The following is an 18,451-nucleotide window of genomic DNA, read 5'->3' as shown; positions in this document are numbered from 1 at the left end:
CATTTCCTCATTGTCAAAAATGACACATATCAGATGTTTCATGATTTGATGTTTAATAAAATCAAAACAAAAAATGAGTGTCAGGAATCATCAAATTTCTTACCACAAATAGAATAAACGAAAATAACTAATTTATAACTAAATAAAATGAGTTCTCGTAAAAAGATTTAGAATCGCAGTGGTATAATTATCATTTAGGAATAAGAATGGCACAGCTTTTCACACAGGAATTATTTGAATTGAAGCCTCTAATCAAATCAATAGAAATAAAAGTGTGCGCTCAGAGTAGAAACGGTGTTAAACAAATTCTAGCCCTTATTACCAAGTAAGTTTAGTTTTATAGGTTTAGCTGGAATGTATTTATGTATAAAATGATATAAAAATTTTAGAGAAAATGAAATAATCTTGTATTATTGTTACGGAGAGTTACCCCCTGTTTTAAAAAGGATTCCATGGATTGGTGATAGTAGCAAAAACATTCAGGCAGTATGCTTTGATTCTACAGCTACATGGTTGTTAATAGTTTGTAAGCAACTTATTTTTTTAGTTTTTATAGTTAAAACTGTAAGGTTTGTAATTGATCTACGATAATGATATTTTTAGGCTTGGACAGTTCAGTTTACATTATTCCAGCACTGCACATAGTGGACAAAAAGCAAAAAATCGATTGCAAATGGTCTCTATCAGATATAACTCATTTCCCAAAAATATCTTTACTACCAAATGCCTTGCCTACATCTTGTGCTTGGTGGCAAACCTTAGAATGCAACCAAAATGCTCTGGTTGGTTTTGATTCAGGCAATATACTGCTAGTCAGTTTAACCGATGGTAGAGTATTAGGGGGCTGTTCCATCCCCGAAGCTGTAACTACATTACAGATTTGCCTAGACAATGTCAAAGAAATTATTTCTCTTTTGGTGAGATTTTATTGTTTGTGTTACCAAGCTTTACGTAGATATGTTTTAGGTTACAGGTATTACAGAGAGACAATGGAGGTTATTGTTGGAACAGCATTCTAATGGATATATGTGGCCTTCAGACACTTCTAATACTCAGATAGAGGAATCGGTTAGATCTAAATTTTATACGCTTAGGCAAATCGGTGTAGATAAACTAGTTTCTTTAAGGTAAACATGAAATAATTTTAATTCTTTTTTGATATGCTTTTTATAGGCAAAGGCTTGGATCTAGGAAAGATAGTCAGAGCGATACGGCAAGCGAATCTTCGTGTTCTGAAGCTTATCAATCTATTTCTGTCACGTCAGATTCAACAGAATTAGGACAATCAGCACCATCAACTTGTAGTCAGTCTTGCAAAGCTAACCATGTTTTATGTTCAAACACAGAATTGGAGCTGATGCCTCAGATGGCTGACACATTTTATATGTCACAATCATGTAAAAATAGGCAATATTTTTCAGCTTTATATAGATCAACAGGGCTTCTAACAGTTAGTGTTTTGGATTTATATATACAGGGTGTAAATATAAGTGCCACAAATTATATCTTATAATTATGGGGTAATTTTTTGTGAAATAATGGATGTTCAGTAAGTCAGGGAAGATTTTAACAGATGTCATCTAAAAAAATCACAGAAAATACTATTATATGTTAATTAAAATGACAGACACAACTGTCACGACCATGGATCCTTTATAGTAAGCAAAAACCAATTTCAAAAAATGTTTTAAATTAAAAACTGTATATCCATATTTACAACCCAACTTTTTTGGCACTTATTTCTTTACATCTCGTATAATTTCAAGGTTATAAAGTAAATTAAATTTTAGGTACATGCCTCTGATATTGATTCAGCTCCTGTGCATGTTTATAGGCTATTGCCAGGCACAAATTCTTTACTATTAACTGATACTTTGATTTATTCATTAAATAGTTCAAATACAATTTCGATTCTGAGCTGTCAAATGTCAGAATGTCGCTTAGAGGGAGAAACTGTAAGTTTAATTTAAGAAATAGTGTTAAATTATTTTGTATTTATTTTTTTTGTAGGAATTTAATGATGATGCTTTGGTGGCACAATTTGATATCGAAAACGAGAATATTTTAGATGTGTTTAAAATAGTTGATATGTCGGTGGATGCGCTGCCACAGAAATGCAATTATACAAAAAGTAAATTTCATCATTTGAAGCAAAAAAGTGATATGAGTTTTCTTCGGCCTGCAATCGATACTTGTTTAATAGTTACAGACAAATCAGTATATAAGATTAATCTTAGGTAAGTATCTAAAATATATTGTGCTTTGAAACTATTTTAAGCCCTTAAACTAAGCCACACTAACTTTTAAGCTACTAAAAAAAATTAAATTGATGATAGTTTTTTTTCCAAAAATTTTCTTTGAGAATATGTTTATAGATTTTTTATTTATATTATTTTTTCTGTCAAAATAAACTTGTAAAAAACGTTTTTTTCTGTAAAATGGTCCTGCTAGTATTTAGTACATTTTTTGTCTCTTGTAAAATAACGCCACCGCGCATACTTTTTAAGAATAAATAAAGATTTTTGCCAAGCTGACATAATTTTTTTTTGTCACATCAATACTATGTAGGCGCGTAAAATCTAGTTGGCGCTATGGCGCTAATAATCTATAGTCTGTCCAACGACAAGATCCTTGACAGTGATACATGTGTCTGTCATTTTATTTTCAAATTAGTTTATTTTATTTTACAAGGAATTAAGTTGGTACAACTGGAAGGATAGCAGAAAATAATATATTTAAAATTTGAGTGACAAGCGACAAGTGATTACTTCAAAATATTGTGAAAAAAACTGTTTAAAATTGAGAAAATCTAATCGAGTTAATTTATTAAAAACAATTACAGTATGTGTTAATACAAAACAAGCAAGGGTTTATTTAAAAAAAAACACATACCAAAATATAAAAGATATAAAAAAGATTTCCGGCTTTCAAGCTCAAGCAACTTCCTGCATTTATTGTTACATTTATCAATATAATTGTTCAATATGATTATTATTTACCTATCGTGTGCTGCTATTTTACAGACACTTCAGTTTTTGGTATCATATACAAGATAGTATACAAACTTTATTTGTGGCTAATCCATCTCTCTAGCCATAATATTACGGTACATCGTGAGACAGGAAATTGTAGAGAGAAACAAGCCCTATAACATAGGATACAACATTTTAATGAACAGTGCTTTCCATAAAATCAATAAAATGAAAAATATACGAAATAATATACATGTTCTGATTTCTTTCGAAAATCGACAACTATGAAACTATGAACCCTTCCTGGACACAAACGGTACATTGCGAGGCAGGAAATTATAGAGAGAAACAAGCCCTATAACATATGATACAACATTTTAATGAACAGTGCTTTTCATAAAATCAATAAAATGAAAAATATACGAAATAAAATAAATGTACCGATTTCTTTCGAAAATCGACAACTATGAAAATATGAACCCTTCCTGGACACAAACGGTACATTGTGAGACAGGAAATTGTAGAGAGAAACAAGCCCTATAACATAGGCTACAACATTTTAATGAACAGTGCTTTTCATAAAATCAATAAAATGAAAAATATACGAAATAAAATAAATGTACCGATTTCTTTCGAAAATCGACAACTATGAAAATATGAACCCTTCCTGGACACAAACGGTACATTGTGAGACAGGAAATTGTAGAGAGAAACAAGCCCTATAACATAGGCTACAACATTTTAATGAACAGTGCTTTCCATAAAATCAATAAAATGAAAAATATACGAAATAATATACATGTTCTGATTTCTTTCAAAAATCGACATCTATGAAACTATGAACCCTTCATTGACAACTTCATTTGACAGTTATCTTTTACCTTGACTGGTGCTCCTAAGTAAATACAGGGCCATAAGAAAGGAGCAATATTTAAAATGACATCGGCGATAACTCGTAAACGAGCTAATCAAAAATATCTAAAGTTATTCTTTTGAATGGGGAAGGGAAGGGAATAGGGAAGCCAATAATTGACCCCATTAAAATTTACATAAGTTTTCCTATGTCCCGTCCGACGATGCAACACCCGGTATAAACTCATTCATAGTAAAGTTAAAAAATATTAGAAAGTTTTTTTAGTAAAATAAATAGATTGGTATGGGACGTCATCTGCTTTTTTTCTGTCATCGTCTGTCGAAATCTTACCTGAGAAAAAAAAACAGAGTATAGTTGGCAAAAATATGGAATTTTATGTTTTAGAATCACAAATGATATGTGACAATAAGCCAAACAATAAGCTTCATATAAATTTTAAATTAATTTTAGTTTGGGTTTAGTTATACAGGGTCCGGCAATAGTGCGTCGGAATAATCATCTGTAACTCCAAGAATAAAAAAGTTTAGAATTTTGTTTAAGTGCAAACTTAAAGTACAAATACAAGAACTGTCCTGAAATCAAAACTGTATTAGGTATTTACGTATTAAAATTAATCTACGCCAAACTTTCTAAAATTTAAAATGTTTCTCCTTTTTTTTTAATGGAACATTTAAAAAAAATAAATATTTTTTGTAAGTATTTCATAATTTTTAATGGTTTCGCAGATTCACGCAGTATTATTTCATGTGGCTCTTTCAACGGTAAAATACGAGAAAAAAATCATTGGGTGGCTTTGATAAAAATTTACTGTGGAAAATGTCATATGAAATATAAAGTCGCGCATATCTGCGAAACCGTTAAAAAAATTTAAATACCCTAAATATAGAACATAATGTTCCACTAATGGATTGGCCCTCACAGTCTCCGGATCTTAACCCCATAGAAAATTTATCGGACCATTTGGATAGCAAAATTCGAAGCCATTCTATTTCAAATAAAAATGAATTATGGGAAGTGCTAAAAACTGAATGGGCGGCCATTTCCAGTAAAGATTGTACGAGATTGATCGATTCGATGCCACGAAGATGTAGGGAAGTAATTAATTCAAAGGGATATTCCACTAAATATTAGTAATTTTTATATTATCTTGAATTTTAATAAACATTCTTCTTAAGTTTCCAAACTTTTGACCAAGAAAATATTCATAATTTTTTGATAGCTGTATTTTTTTATTTAAATGTATTAGGTTTTGTAGGAAATTATTTGTAGGTCACGATTATATAAGTCGTTTTATTTCATATTTTAATTTCTCAGCATACATGACAAATTAAAAAAGTTTGCATACTTTTGGCCACCACTGTACGTGGTGTTCCATTTAAAAAAAACGAAGGAAAATTATTTTATATTTTAGAATGTTTGGCGTAGAATTTTGAACATGCTGTATGATTTTCGATTACTATATTTATAGAAAAGTAAGAACAAACCATCTAAAATAAATACCTAATATAATTTTGATGTCAGTACAGTTCTTGTATTTTTAATATTTCTTTTTAAGAAAGACGGAAAATATATATTTTTTATATGTCTTAAACTATCAAAATATATTTACTCATATCTTAGTATTATGTAAAGTGATCTGAAAGGAACCCAAAAATGCAATAGTATACAGGGTGTTCCGTTTAAAAATATCATCCCGATCTACTCACACTTTTTGGAGCCACCCTATAGAAATTAAAATAATTTTTTTCCTGAAATACATCCTAGAACAAAATGGGGTAAATAATAGTAGGGCCATTTTACGAAAAAAAAATCAGTCGTCGGTGGAGTGAGAAAATATTTTATACTAAAATTTATGTAGGGGGTGGGGGTAGTTTTTACACTTTCCGTACTTTTTCGTAATTTTTGTGAAAATCAAATGTTAAGGCACTTAGCAAAACATGTGCATCCCAAATATCATTCAAATAGGAATAACGGTTCTTAAGATATCTTAAAAAATGTGTTTATTTTTTTAAAGTTGATGCCCTCTAACGGACAAAGGAAGCACTTTTGTATAGAGGTAAATTGTAGTCCATTGAACTTATTTTTATTCCAAAAATGCGTAGTAGTTCTGTGTCCACGGAAAATTGGGACACCCTGTATAGTATGTAGAAAATTTAATTTAAAAATTATCATATTTTAAAAAACCCTCGGTATATTATAATCCCTATTGTGGAATTTTTCCAGTAATTTTTTTGCAAAGAATCCATTGGCAAAAAATACACAGCATTCAGTATTTTAAAAGACTACAACTTTACTGTAAAAAGATATATTTGAATCACCCTGTATATCTACGGAAATATTAATTTTAAAATATGGCGCTTATATGTTTCTCGAATATTTGATAAAAAATCTCTTGAAATTTCTCAGACAAGTCCAATAGTAGGCCTTGAAATTGACAACTACTAACAAAATTATTAAAAAAAAAATGACAATCGTAATGAATTCAATCGTGAACGTTTATAAAATTATCAGCCAGAATGAAATTATTTATCTTTCATTATTTCCAAAACTAGCCGAATTATATAAAATCTAATTCAGTTATTTTTAATATTGTAGAATTCCTCCAGTACAAAAATTTATAGAATATGTAACAGAAGAAAACGATCTTGAAAAAGCCGAAAAACTATCCTACATTTTTAGTCTTAGTTTTCAACGTCTTTTCGAACATTGCGGTGATTTACTTATTTCCAGAGGATCCTACCATTCAGGTAAAAAGTTATTTATTATAAAAATTGATAGGTTTTATTTATATTTAAAATATTTTTAGGTATAATTCTGTACAAACAAGCTAAAGTGCATTTGTTGAAGAGAGTGCTGAAGTTGGCTGTTTCTGCCGATTGTAAAACACTTCTAAAATTTGTACATTTGTGTTTGAGTGCGAGTAGAATTGATATGAACATAACGACGAGGATACATATTGGAAATGTTGCTGTGATGTCTTATGTGGAATTGTTGTTGAGGAGTAACAGTAGTGAACAGATGAGGTTGAATAATACCAAAGATTTTATGTAAGTAATCAGTAATTTATTTATACCGTATGATCGAAAAAAACGGCGTCGACGATGGCTATGAAATACATTTCGAGGCGAGAAACAAATACTCGTGGCGAGACTGTACGCATAGATAAAGGAAATAAATAGATTGGAAAGCCCGTCAAAATATATAATTGTTTTGGGTCGCGACCGTTGTACGCGATCTGGTGCTGCTATAGCGGTTACTAAGAACAACCGCCAAACAATAACAGAAATAATTTTCTCTTGTCAAACTCAGAATCTTTAAAAATTATAATATCTTTCAAAATATAAACCGCCCTCATTGAAAAAATACTAAAAAGTGTTTAAAGCGTCTATTCTCAAAGTAATTATTGCTATCTTGTGAGTTTAATTTAAATTTTACTTACTCAAACCCGTGATAATTGTGAAAAGGTGGCATTAAACACTTAAAAAGCTGTGTTGTGAACTGCAAAAACCATCGTGTATCGTGGCATAACGTCGCACAGTGTGAAATTTACGGGTTGTAGCTGGAAAAAAATATTTCAGCGACTCTTTTAATGAAATATTAGTCTTTTTCGTTTTTATATAAGAAATTTTATCAAGGCAAGGTAGACCATGCACCAAAATAATCGTAGTAGGGCATATACAGGGTCTCTCATAATGTTTGGTACATATATGGGAAACTTTTTTACTATTTATCAGTGATTCATAAAATGTTATTTTTAATAAAAAAATTTGTTGATTAGAGAATAGTTTTGAGGTTAGTAACTACGGAGTTTAATATACGGAGTGTCTAAAATTCTACAAAATGTGGCGTTGCCGAACCAAAATACATAATCTATAAGAAAGGCAAATAAGAAAGTACTATATACAAACAAAATACACTATAAAATGTTTGTGGGTCAAACCGATTTGGAAAAACTATCTAAATCGGAGAAAATCATACAATCAAAGAAAATAAAATAATCAATTGTTGATTTCTCGACGAACCTTACCGCACAAAGAGACTCTATTTGAGGTTTTTCTTTCATTTTTTACTCTTGCTAATACAGATAATCGAAATTCTCCCCTTAACCAATCAGAATTTTTAGATAAGAAGATATGTTTATGCTTATTTGCCTTTTTCCGTTTGATCTCGATTTTCTGACAAAACGTCCTGGCCGAAACTCTTATATTTTCTTTGACAGCTCTTGAAAGATTACTAGAATCAAAGCGTCCAATATAAAATTCACCACAGCGCTTCGACGCTTCTTTGGAGTGTTAGAAGTACAAACCTCATATACATCCTGACGAGTGAAGCGCGAAGCCATCTTAAAAAATATATATGTATAGCTAAAGCGCACCTAAACGCAGCTAATTTTTTTTTGTATGTATGCTATAAAAGTGGCCTTTCAAGAAATGACAAAGTTATCGTGGTATTATGTGGTATTATGTAACAAAACATATTTAAAGTAGCCAAATTACAATTTTTCATAGGTAACTGCAGGTACTTCTTTAACATTTTTCTTTTCAATCAAACTATATAGCAGAAATATTTTTAAAAAATGATAGCTTACTACGTAGGCCTAATATAAAAAATAATATCAATGTAGTTATTCCGTGAAAGTAAACACTTCTCACTAAAACGCATTATATATTTTAGATGATTTTATCCGTTTTCAAGATAAAGTAATGAGCATTTTTTAATAAGCGTCTATTCTCAAAATAAACATATGTTATCTTGTTGTTGAATTTACATTCCTTGAATAAACCCGTGATAATTGTGAAAAGGTGGCATTAAACACTTAAAAATCTGTGTTGTCCACTGCAAAAACCATCGTGTATCGTGGCATAACGTCGGTTTCCAATGTTTCATAGGTATTTCACATGATACAAAGAATACAAGGCATGATATTGCGCAGGTTGGTCACTACGTCACAGGTGATAAACGGCACCACTGGTCGGCAAGCTCCGCGCGCCAATTTCAAATTGTCAAACACCACAATAAATTTGAAAATAATTTTTCAAATGTGAAGCTCGATGATTTGACATAACTTTTGGGGTTATGTCCTAATTCTTCCTTATTTTATGTCTTTTTTTATTAGTGGCAATTGAACAATATGGATATTTTTTGTATGGCGTATGACGTCACAGGTGGTATGTGCAAACTTAACGAAATTGGAGCCGCTGTCGATCATACCTTGTTTTCTTTGTACCATGGGTATTTCATACATGTCTTTATATACAATAAAGTTTCTTGTATGCAACACACTGTATTTTATTTATAAAATTAAAAGAAAATATTAAATTTGAATAAACAATATTTTGCGACATAATTCCGGAAAAAGCCGAACCGATCCGAAATTATCAAAGGCTTCGCGACCGTTGCAGTAACAAAAAAATAGCAAAAAATAGCGCCAAATAGTATTTACATTGTCCTCATGGGTACTTTCCAATCTAAACTTGTTTCATTTATTATATCTATGATAAATATTTTCTCTTGTCAAAGTGCGAATCTTCAAAAATTATAAAATCTTTCAAAATTTAAAACGCCCTCATTGAAATAATACCGAAAAGTTTTTAAAGCGTCCATTTTCAAAGTAATTATGCTTACTCAAACCCGTGATAATTGTGAAAAAGTGGCATTAAAAACTTAAACTTACTAACCTAACCTAACTCTGAGCTGCAAAAACCATCGTGCATCGTAGCATAACGTCGATTTTCAATGTCTCATAGGTATTTCATACATGTCCTTATATAAAATAAAATGTCTTATATGCAACACACTGTATTTTATTTAAAAAATTAAAAGAAAATAATGAAAAAATAACTTAATACTTTATGTTGTCTCCTCTGGCTGCTATAACTGCCTGTAGACGTTGTTATAACTGCCTGGTTCATACTTCATACTGTTAATGAGGCAGCAAATATCATATTGTATTATATTTTACCATTCTTATTCAAGACCTAGCGAATTTTTTCTAAGTAAATCTAACAGCCTTAAATAAAATGTTATAATAAAAAAAATATTTTCTAGGAATTTTCTGTTGCATGAGTCACATTTTGACCCGATACTGGCAGTGAACATGACCTGTCAAGCTGGTCACTGGAATATTGTTAATCTTCTGTCAAAATGTCGAGGTTTGCAGGCAGAAGTTGTGGTAGCCTTTGGAAAAATCCTACATAACGATTTTATAACCAAACCATCAAGTTTGGATTTTTTGTTTGCTCTCTCTGAACCGACTCTAACGCAGAGCTATTTGATCTTGCCTCAGAGTGCTCAGGTAAGATTATTAAATTTTTCAGTCAGTATGTATGTAATCGAAAAAAAAACAGCGGAATGACAGTCGATAATAATATTGGCGAGTGCAATCTCTAGACGTTATTTACTAAAAATTGACATAAAAATTGTCAAAAATTAACACTAATTATAGAAAGATTAACACAGAAATCTATTTCGAAAAAAATATTTTTTCTCGAATTTTAAACTACATTTAAAAATAATTTTACTCTGTATATTACAACCTTCTTAAAGCTAACTGGCAGCAAGCGCTATTAAGAGATAAAGAGGAGTACGTACCAATTAAGTAAATTATTAATAAGAGCTTGACCTTGCCAAAATTATCATTGAGTGCCATTCCCTAGCCGTATTTGACACTGTTTTTTTATTCGATAGTATAGTACTATTACTTTATAAAATATTTTTTACTGGAGTTACTAAGATTTCTTTGTTTTTATCCCTATGTGTATTAGAGTTCTTTTTTTTATAAATAGTTGAAAGAAAGAGTTTTGTTTTTATTATTTACTGAAAAAAATCTACATACCAAATATGTTTAAAACAGAGTTTTAAACGTGTTTTAGACAGTTTTAATCAAATGCTTAAAACAAGTTTATAAAAGAAGTAATTGTGTTTTAAACATGTTTTAAATAAAACCTTTTTTATTAAACAAGATGTTTAAATATAACTGGATATCTGTTTAATATTTTTACATCTTGTATCTGTAATAAATAAAATAACCTTGCTCTAAACAGCACATATACCGTGCTGGCAACTCTTACTTTTGGGTCGGTATTTACATGCGTGGAAGTAAATCGCATAGGGATCTTATTAAGTCGGAGTGAGAGAAATGCGACGGTGTGCTGGTTGCGGCGTTGCCACATTTCTCCCGTACGCCTTTCTCTATCAAATAAAGTAAAATCACGATCGCAAACCGCTTATTTTTAAAAGACTTTTTCTTCGAAAAGATAACTAGATAAAATCATTAGATATGTTTCTGAGCTTCTGAAATGGAATTATAAGGATATCGTTAGAGTGTCTATTTTTTGTAACGAGAAAACATCAGTAATCGCGATAATTTAAAAAGTCAACTTTTTAACATATAACACGCGATAACTCAAGAACCACTTTCGATATTGAATTTTTTTTTTATTTTGATTGTTCGGATCTTTTACAAGATGTTTAAATAAGAAAAATTCGGTAGGCTTGTTTTTTTTTCATTCAAAAATTTAAAAAAAACCCATCCATTTACTTTTAGTGCATAGCATTTTTCAGCAATCATGTAACTTTTTTATTTATAAAGATTTTACGTATTGTTTGCCAAGAAAATATAGCAGAAATATTAAGAAAAGATTTTTGAAAAAACAACAATCTATTGTCTAAAATCACAATCAATAATTGTTTCTAATGGATTTCGAGATATCGATTTTTGAATTCAGTTGAGTTCTAATAGCGTGACCACTGTCCAACACCAACCCAATTCCACGTATTTTCACCAAAAGTGCAAGTGTTTCTAACTTGCACTTAAAAATTTACAAGCTATAAGGAAAATTGCGACTCGTTAATAGATAAACAAATAAAGTATCACGAGACGTAATTAAATCGTGAAGCTGAACGCTTGATGTACACTTTTTCCTAGAATTTTAAGTACTGATTACGCGACTGTCGCGTAATCACGCGAATATGCACAGTTTCTCGGTTTATTTCATACGTTTGGCAACGTTTTTACTCTTCTCTCTTTGTTCAGTACATTATAAACACATTGTACTCTTCTTACATACGGAAATCTCGACCCAAAACTAACCTTTGCCATCCCTTAATATGACTATGTGTATTATGCATTTTTTACAGATTATCTACCATTACATTCGCGATAATGCGGACACATTTCCTACCGATATCCTGAAAAGACTAGTTGTTCAATTGGACCCCAGTCAGCCTTGCGTGGTGCCCTTCATAAGGGCCATCTACCAAAACAACAGGGACAACTCCTTTAGCGATGCGAACGCGGACTCGTTTGACTTCGAAACATCGGACTTGTGCAGTATCATCATGAAAGACTTAGTCGAAACATTCCTCTGTGTTATCACTATTTTGATTGCTAGATTGAACAAAGTTAGGTAAGTTAACAGTGTGAAAGAATAAACAGAATTATCACATTTTCATCGCATACAAAAAAATATGTTAACCAGTATTAGCATTTTTTTGTCCCACTTTTATCATGCTTTACAAAAAATTATAGGGTTTTTAGTCAAGTTTTAAGATGTACTACCAAAAATTGGCGCCGGGAAACACGTATAGCCGCCCGTACTAAAATATGTTAATAAAATTGGTAGGCAGTTCTTTTAGTTTCAGTTATCTCAAAAACTACGACTTTGACTGATTTTGATGTTATTACAAATTTTGTTGCAAATATTATTCCTAATCTTAAATTGAAAACCCCGTTTCGCTAGCTACTGTAATTTTGGAGTTACGATTTTTTTAAAGCATCGTCGATGTAGTACGTAAAATTTTGTCTCTCAGATACGCAACGGATAAATATACCGGGTGCGTCTCAAAAGTGGATCATCCCTATAACTTTTTATTGTTTCAGATAAAACAACGAGATTTGGTATGTTAGTATATGACATAAATTAGGATTGATTGACATATTCAATTGTTTTCGGTCACTTCCGGTTTCACCGGAAACGATTGCAACTTTTGATTTTTAAATCGCACCCTCGGTATTTTTAATTTTATTCGGTAGAAAATGACACTCTGAATAGAATGTCATATCGTTTATTTGAAATTGTAACATGCGGTTAATAACGACAATTTGACTCGAAGTACCAAGTGTGTGGTATCAAATTATTCGTAAAAAAAATATTTTTCGAAATATGCTAATGATCCACCCTCGTTCCATTTGAAAAAATTGAGATATGATCAAAAATACGATTTGGGCATCTGTTAACCGGCCAGGGCAAGACACTAAAAACATTAGACGATCAAATCTATTTTTCCAAGGCTTCTCGCCCGTCGAGTGAACGAGTCGAACTGCTACGCAATTCAGGATCTACGCGGATCGAGGGGCAGGGCGTAGGTAGATCGGAATGTATAGGTATCGACGAGTGCCGGAATTTTGGCTTTTTTATATCGCAATTTGTAAACAACCACCGTTTTTAGAAAGGTATTTTAGATAACAATCGATATTTAGAAATGTTTTGACACCCTGGAAATACTACCACCGAGCACGTCATTGTTGCAACTTCCAACTGCGTTAATACGCCTGGCGGTGACCGCCTTATACTCTTTCAGATATTTAGCAGTAAAATAAAGAAACCTGTTATTTTTAAGCTGTTATTTTAAGCTGTTTTTTATAAATAACTATAACAGTTTCAACTGTTATCTAAAAATAACAGTTTTGCCCATCACTACTTCGTTTAGATAGCGATAGAATGTGTCAGATAGCACATTTTTTTGTTCTCTGATTTCAAAAATAATTTTAAAAATAATAAAATGCTAATATAACACTAAAGTTTTTTATTCCTTGTTAATATAATTTTTCTATTTTCAGTTTTAGTTTAAGTTTGCTTGAGACTTTTGTACCTGAAAGGAGAATAGACGAACCAAATGTCATAAACAGATTGCCGGATCTCAAATTTTTAAGTTGCGGCTATGAACACGCAGCAGTTATCAGAAATAACTGTGTGTATACAATGGGTGTAGCAACGTCAGGCTGTCTAGGTAAGTTTTTATTATAGTTTCACTAAGTTTTTACAATTTTTTTAAAATTTTTTGCAAATGTTTAACAATTTGTATTCCTCTTCAAAATTTAGTTTTAGTTTAAGTTCCTTATTCTGCCCAGTCTGGATAATTTCGCACTACGTCTCAGATAGTTTATTTCGAGTGCATTCAAGGCTCCTTTTTGTTCACCTTTGACGTCCAAACTCGACATCTCTATTAGTAGTGGGAACTATCGAATGAATACTATCGAAGTTTCTTTCCTAGAAACCCGACAACGGCCGGTGACAATGCTATGAAAGGAGCCGGCATCTTTGATTTTTTGCGTCAGATAAAGATAAGGACACATTATTTTTTTATTGAGATGCTAGTATTTACACAGAAAATACATTATAAAGGGCGCTGTTGTTAATATTGGTATTAGTTGATATTAGCAAAGAATATTATTCTTTGGCATTAGTTAGTTAGGGATAGTATGTCTATATATTTTGCATTTTTTTTATTAATATTCTGTTTTTACACTGCAATAATACTTTTTATTTTGGATGTAGGAAAATGATTTTTAATGTTTTTTAGCAAAGACTGGTTTAATAAATAATAATAACAGTAATAATTTATTATACCTATCAAAAACAAAATTTAAAATCATTTAATATAAACATTCTTTTTAAGTAGTAGCAAAATATAAACAACAAATTAGAATGCAAAATTATTTATATTAGATCCTATTTAAAAATAATATTATAGTCTCTAATTTTTTTGGCAACGTTGGTTTATTAAATAATAATAATTACAGAACTAATTTGTTATATTAACAACAAATTTTAAAATCATGAAATATAAACATTTATTAATTTTCTAAGCATGCAGTGTAATGGAAGGAAAATATAAATAAAAAATTAGAAATCAAAATTATTTATATTACTTTATATTAATATTTAAAAATAATATTTATATACTTTTACTGGCATTTACTTAAAAAATAAATGAAATATTTCTTCGCAAAAAACTACATGTAAGAGAAGCATAAACAAAATAAAAACATCGTTAACTTTTTTTTTAAATTGGCACTTGTAAAACTTTCAATTTAATTTTCTCACCCCAAAAATTGAGTTCGATAACCATTTATTTAACCACATTATTTAAATATGATTATTAAGTTCAACTAATTCATATTACTAAAACATCTAAAATACAAATATGTATTTTTAAAATTTATTTAATTAAAGTCCATCTCATCTCTCTTAAAAATTGCTACTTCTCAAAATTTCCCATTAAAAAAATAGACCATGTACCATATAAAATTAAATAATTGAAAGATCGGGCTACGGAAAATCACACAAATTTTCGGAAAAATTTTGACCACCTACACAGGCACACAATCGTCAATTAAAAAAAAATACTATTTTAGTATTTTAAATATTTTAATAAACCATAGTAATAAACGCAAAAGTAGCACAGTATTTACAAGGCGAAGTTATAAAAATTTGGAAGAATTAATAATATACTGACGCACACAAAAATCAAACGAATACTAAATTTTATTTATCAAAAGCATTCGATAATCGTCATATTCTTTAGTATACAAATGAATGAATGATTTTATTCGAATAAAACCATTCGATAGTTGAAATCATTCATTCGTAACCATTCGATAGTCTAATTCATTCGATAGTTCATATCGCTAATCTCTACGTCACTACAGACTCCCTTAGAGCTCATTTTGTCGTCTTGTATTGGATCTTATGTTTCTATCACAAACATAAAAATATAGAACAAAATCTTTATTTTATTACAGGAACTGGACCAATGTTGACAAACACTAGTGGACCTCGTCTCGTCAATACTTTACATGATCTAAAAGTAACACCTCTGTCAGTGAGTTGTGGCCGAAAACACACTTTATGTGCTACAGATTGTGGGGTAAGTTTTCGCTTTTATCTTTAAATTTATTTTTGATAGTGTACTATGGAAAAAGGATTTTAAGGCCATTTTTAAGCTTTTAGTGTTTCTTTTTTCATTAATTTTATGATGGTAATTTTATTATATGTAATTTAATTTAAAATTTTTAAATTTATTTTCTTTGAGAAAACATTTTTTATTTATTTTTTCTTTCATAGGTCTTTGCTTGGGGTTCAAACAGTCATGGACAGCTAGGCCTAGGTCCTCATTTACAAGAAACACCATATCCACAAATGTTAATAAGTATATCACATTTAAAGATAGTTGATATATCCGCAGGTAATTCTGAATTGAATTTATAAATTTCCTTTTTGATTTGTCTTTTTCGACTTTTTCCATTATTTCTTAATTTATAATTCATGTTATACTCCCAAAGTCAATATATTTTTCAATAATGTCTTGTTAATGTAATTATTAGTTTGTTTTAATTATGGTAAATTTTAAACATATTTATAATGGTGGAAATAAGTGTTAACATTTAATTTTAATTAAGCCTTGTGTAGCAAAAAAACTGGTCAAGTGCGAATCAGACTCGCGCACGAAGGGTTCCGTACCATTCATTATCTATACAACATTAAACACTATATTATTATAAACTTTTTTGCGATTTAGCTGAAATTTTGAATTCGCGTATAAGTAATTTAAAAAAAATGAAGAAACACGTTACTAAAAATTGTATTAATCAATAATAAATATGTAAAAATTAAAAAAAAACGATTAAAAAAAGTCGCCTTGACTAGGATTCGAACCTGCCTTACTACAGCTCCAACGTCATAGCAGCGTAAAGTCCTAACGCTTTAACCACGCGGCCACCGAAGACTTGAAAGATTATATGTAAAATTCTTATTTAAAAGATAATGTTTAGTGAAAGTACTTTTTTATTTATAAACATTTATTTAATTCTGTTTTTAGTATTTGTTCTTATAGCGGCAACGTAGATACATTATCTGTAAAAATTTCAACTGTCTAGCTATAACGGTTCATAAGATAGACCTTTGTGACAGACGGACAGACAGACAGCGAAGTCTTAGTAATAGGGTTCCCGTTTTTACCCTTTGGGTACGGAACCCCAAAAATTAGTTTTGCCATTTCTTGTAGGTCAGTATCACAGTATTGCCCTAACTCATACTGGGAAGGTGTACACATGGGGTTGGGGTATACATGGGCAGTTAGGTCATGGTAATTGTGATAACGAATATTACCCAAGGCTAGTTCAATTTGATCATCCTGTACGACAAGTTACGGCTGGTAAGTAATGTTAATTTAATTTGTTGTCATTTGAATTTTAACGCAATTATTAATTTTTGTTTCTCGCCTTGAGACTCACCCTATATATTATGCCATGCAATACAACGTATTTTATTATGAATATTTCTGAAAAGAATTAAAATATTTCTAGCTAAAAAGCATAAGGAAACTTCAATTTTGTCATTTTTGTGCAGCTTTAAATATTAGATAATTAGGTATAAATATCTATTTCAAAAATTTTCCGTATAGATTATGACAGTATTTTTGGAATAGAAATTTTATGACAAGTCTGCTCAACAATAAAAATATGTATACAGTATTGAAACTCTACAGCTTTGGTGTAACAATAAATATCTCTCCAAAAAAGAAAAAAATATATATCACTCTCTATAGATTTGTGAAAATATTTTTATACTCTGCACTACTATTGTCAGCATCTTTTTTAAAAAAGATTTGGAGTGAAATCTGAAGAACTATAATATATAAAGTATAATTAACTATTATTATTAACTATGTATTATTTCAGGACATGCTCATAGTTTGATATTGACATGCGACGGAAAAGTATTTGGATTCGGATCTAACGTGTTCGGACAGCTAGAAAACTGTCACATAGATGCTAAGAAAAGTACTAGGCCTACGTGGGTAGTTATTTTGCCTGATATGTACATTCCAATTGAAAAAATTGCCACCGCATATTTTCATAATGTAAGTAAAAAATTGGCGCCGGGAGGCACGTATAGCCGCCCATACTAAAATATGTTAATATCTCGAAAACTGCGACTTCGACTGATTTTGATGTTATTACAAATTTTGTTGCAAATAGTATTCCTAATCTTAATTTGAACCGCGTTTCGCTAGCTACTGTAATTTTGGAGTTACGATTTTTTAAAATTTTTAACCCCCTCCCATACCCCATTACCAACCCCCCACCCCCACCAAAAACTAATGGCCAGATTCTCGGGTGCCACAGTATTTTTGTGCCAAATTTGGTTAAAATCGGTTTAGCGGTTTTTGAGTTATCGTGTTACAGACGGACAGACAGACAGACACCATGAAAATATTTAGGTCATTTATGACCCAAATAACTCATTTTGAGTGAAATTAAAAAAACTTTTTTTTGCCGATCCTAATAGCCTACCATACCTATTGGTATGGTCGGCTAAAAAGAAGGTTACAGAATAACTGTTCACTTGTGTATAGTCCGTTCAGCGAGAGAATACCGTATGATCGAAAATAAACGGCGTCAAGTTGGCTTCGAAATGGTAATCGATGACGTTCACCGTATAATTTTACATACAAAATGACAGCATCTTCATCTCCAAGCTAACTCTGACGATTTTTTTGCTCTAACTTCCCCCTGCGTGGGGGAAGTTGACCAGAGTGA

General features: G+C 30.7%; 1 protein-coding gene across 2 annotated transcripts in view; it reads left to right on the top strand.

The window, feature by feature from the left end:
* Positions 1–58: 58 nt before the first annotated feature.
* LOC115888568 overlaps positions 59–18,451 on the top strand; it is a 39,044-nt gene continuing 20,651 nt past the window's right edge. For both annotated transcript variants that reach the window (XM_030908329.1, XM_030908328.1), the window contains exons 1-16: positions 59–325; positions 390–526; positions 604–917; positions 967–1,127; positions 1,174–1,450; positions 1,791–1,955; positions 2,011–2,237; positions 6,442–6,593; positions 6,653–6,893; positions 9,895–10,141; positions 11,986–12,254; positions 13,688–13,857; positions 15,653–15,777; positions 15,975–16,095; positions 16,915–17,064; positions 17,591–17,772. In XM_030908329.1, the coding sequence (XP_030764189.1) occupies positions 207–325; positions 390–526; positions 604–917; positions 967–1,127; positions 1,174–1,450; positions 1,791–1,955; positions 2,011–2,237; positions 6,442–6,593; positions 6,653–6,893; positions 9,895–10,141; positions 11,986–12,254; positions 13,688–13,857; positions 15,653–15,777; positions 15,975–16,095; positions 16,915–17,064; positions 17,591–17,772 (3,057 nt within the window). In that variant the 5' untranslated portion in view covers positions 59–206. The remainder of the gene's footprint in view (positions 326–389; positions 527–603; positions 918–966; positions 1,128–1,173; positions 1,451–1,790; positions 1,956–2,010; positions 2,238–6,441; positions 6,594–6,652; positions 6,894–9,894; positions 10,142–11,985; positions 12,255–13,687; positions 13,858–15,652; positions 15,778–15,974; positions 16,096–16,914; positions 17,065–17,590; positions 17,773–18,451) is intronic.

Source organism: Sitophilus oryzae, unplaced genomic scaffold (genome assembly GCF_002938485.1).
Source record: "Sitophilus oryzae breed Bouriz unplaced genomic scaffold, Soryzae_2.0 scaffold_801_pilon_pilon, whole genome shotgun sequence".
In the NCBI taxonomy this organism is placed as follows: domain Eukaryota; kingdom Metazoa; phylum Arthropoda; class Insecta; order Coleoptera; family Curculionidae; genus Sitophilus; species Sitophilus oryzae.
This window is presented reverse-complemented; position numbering and strand designations above follow the sequence as displayed.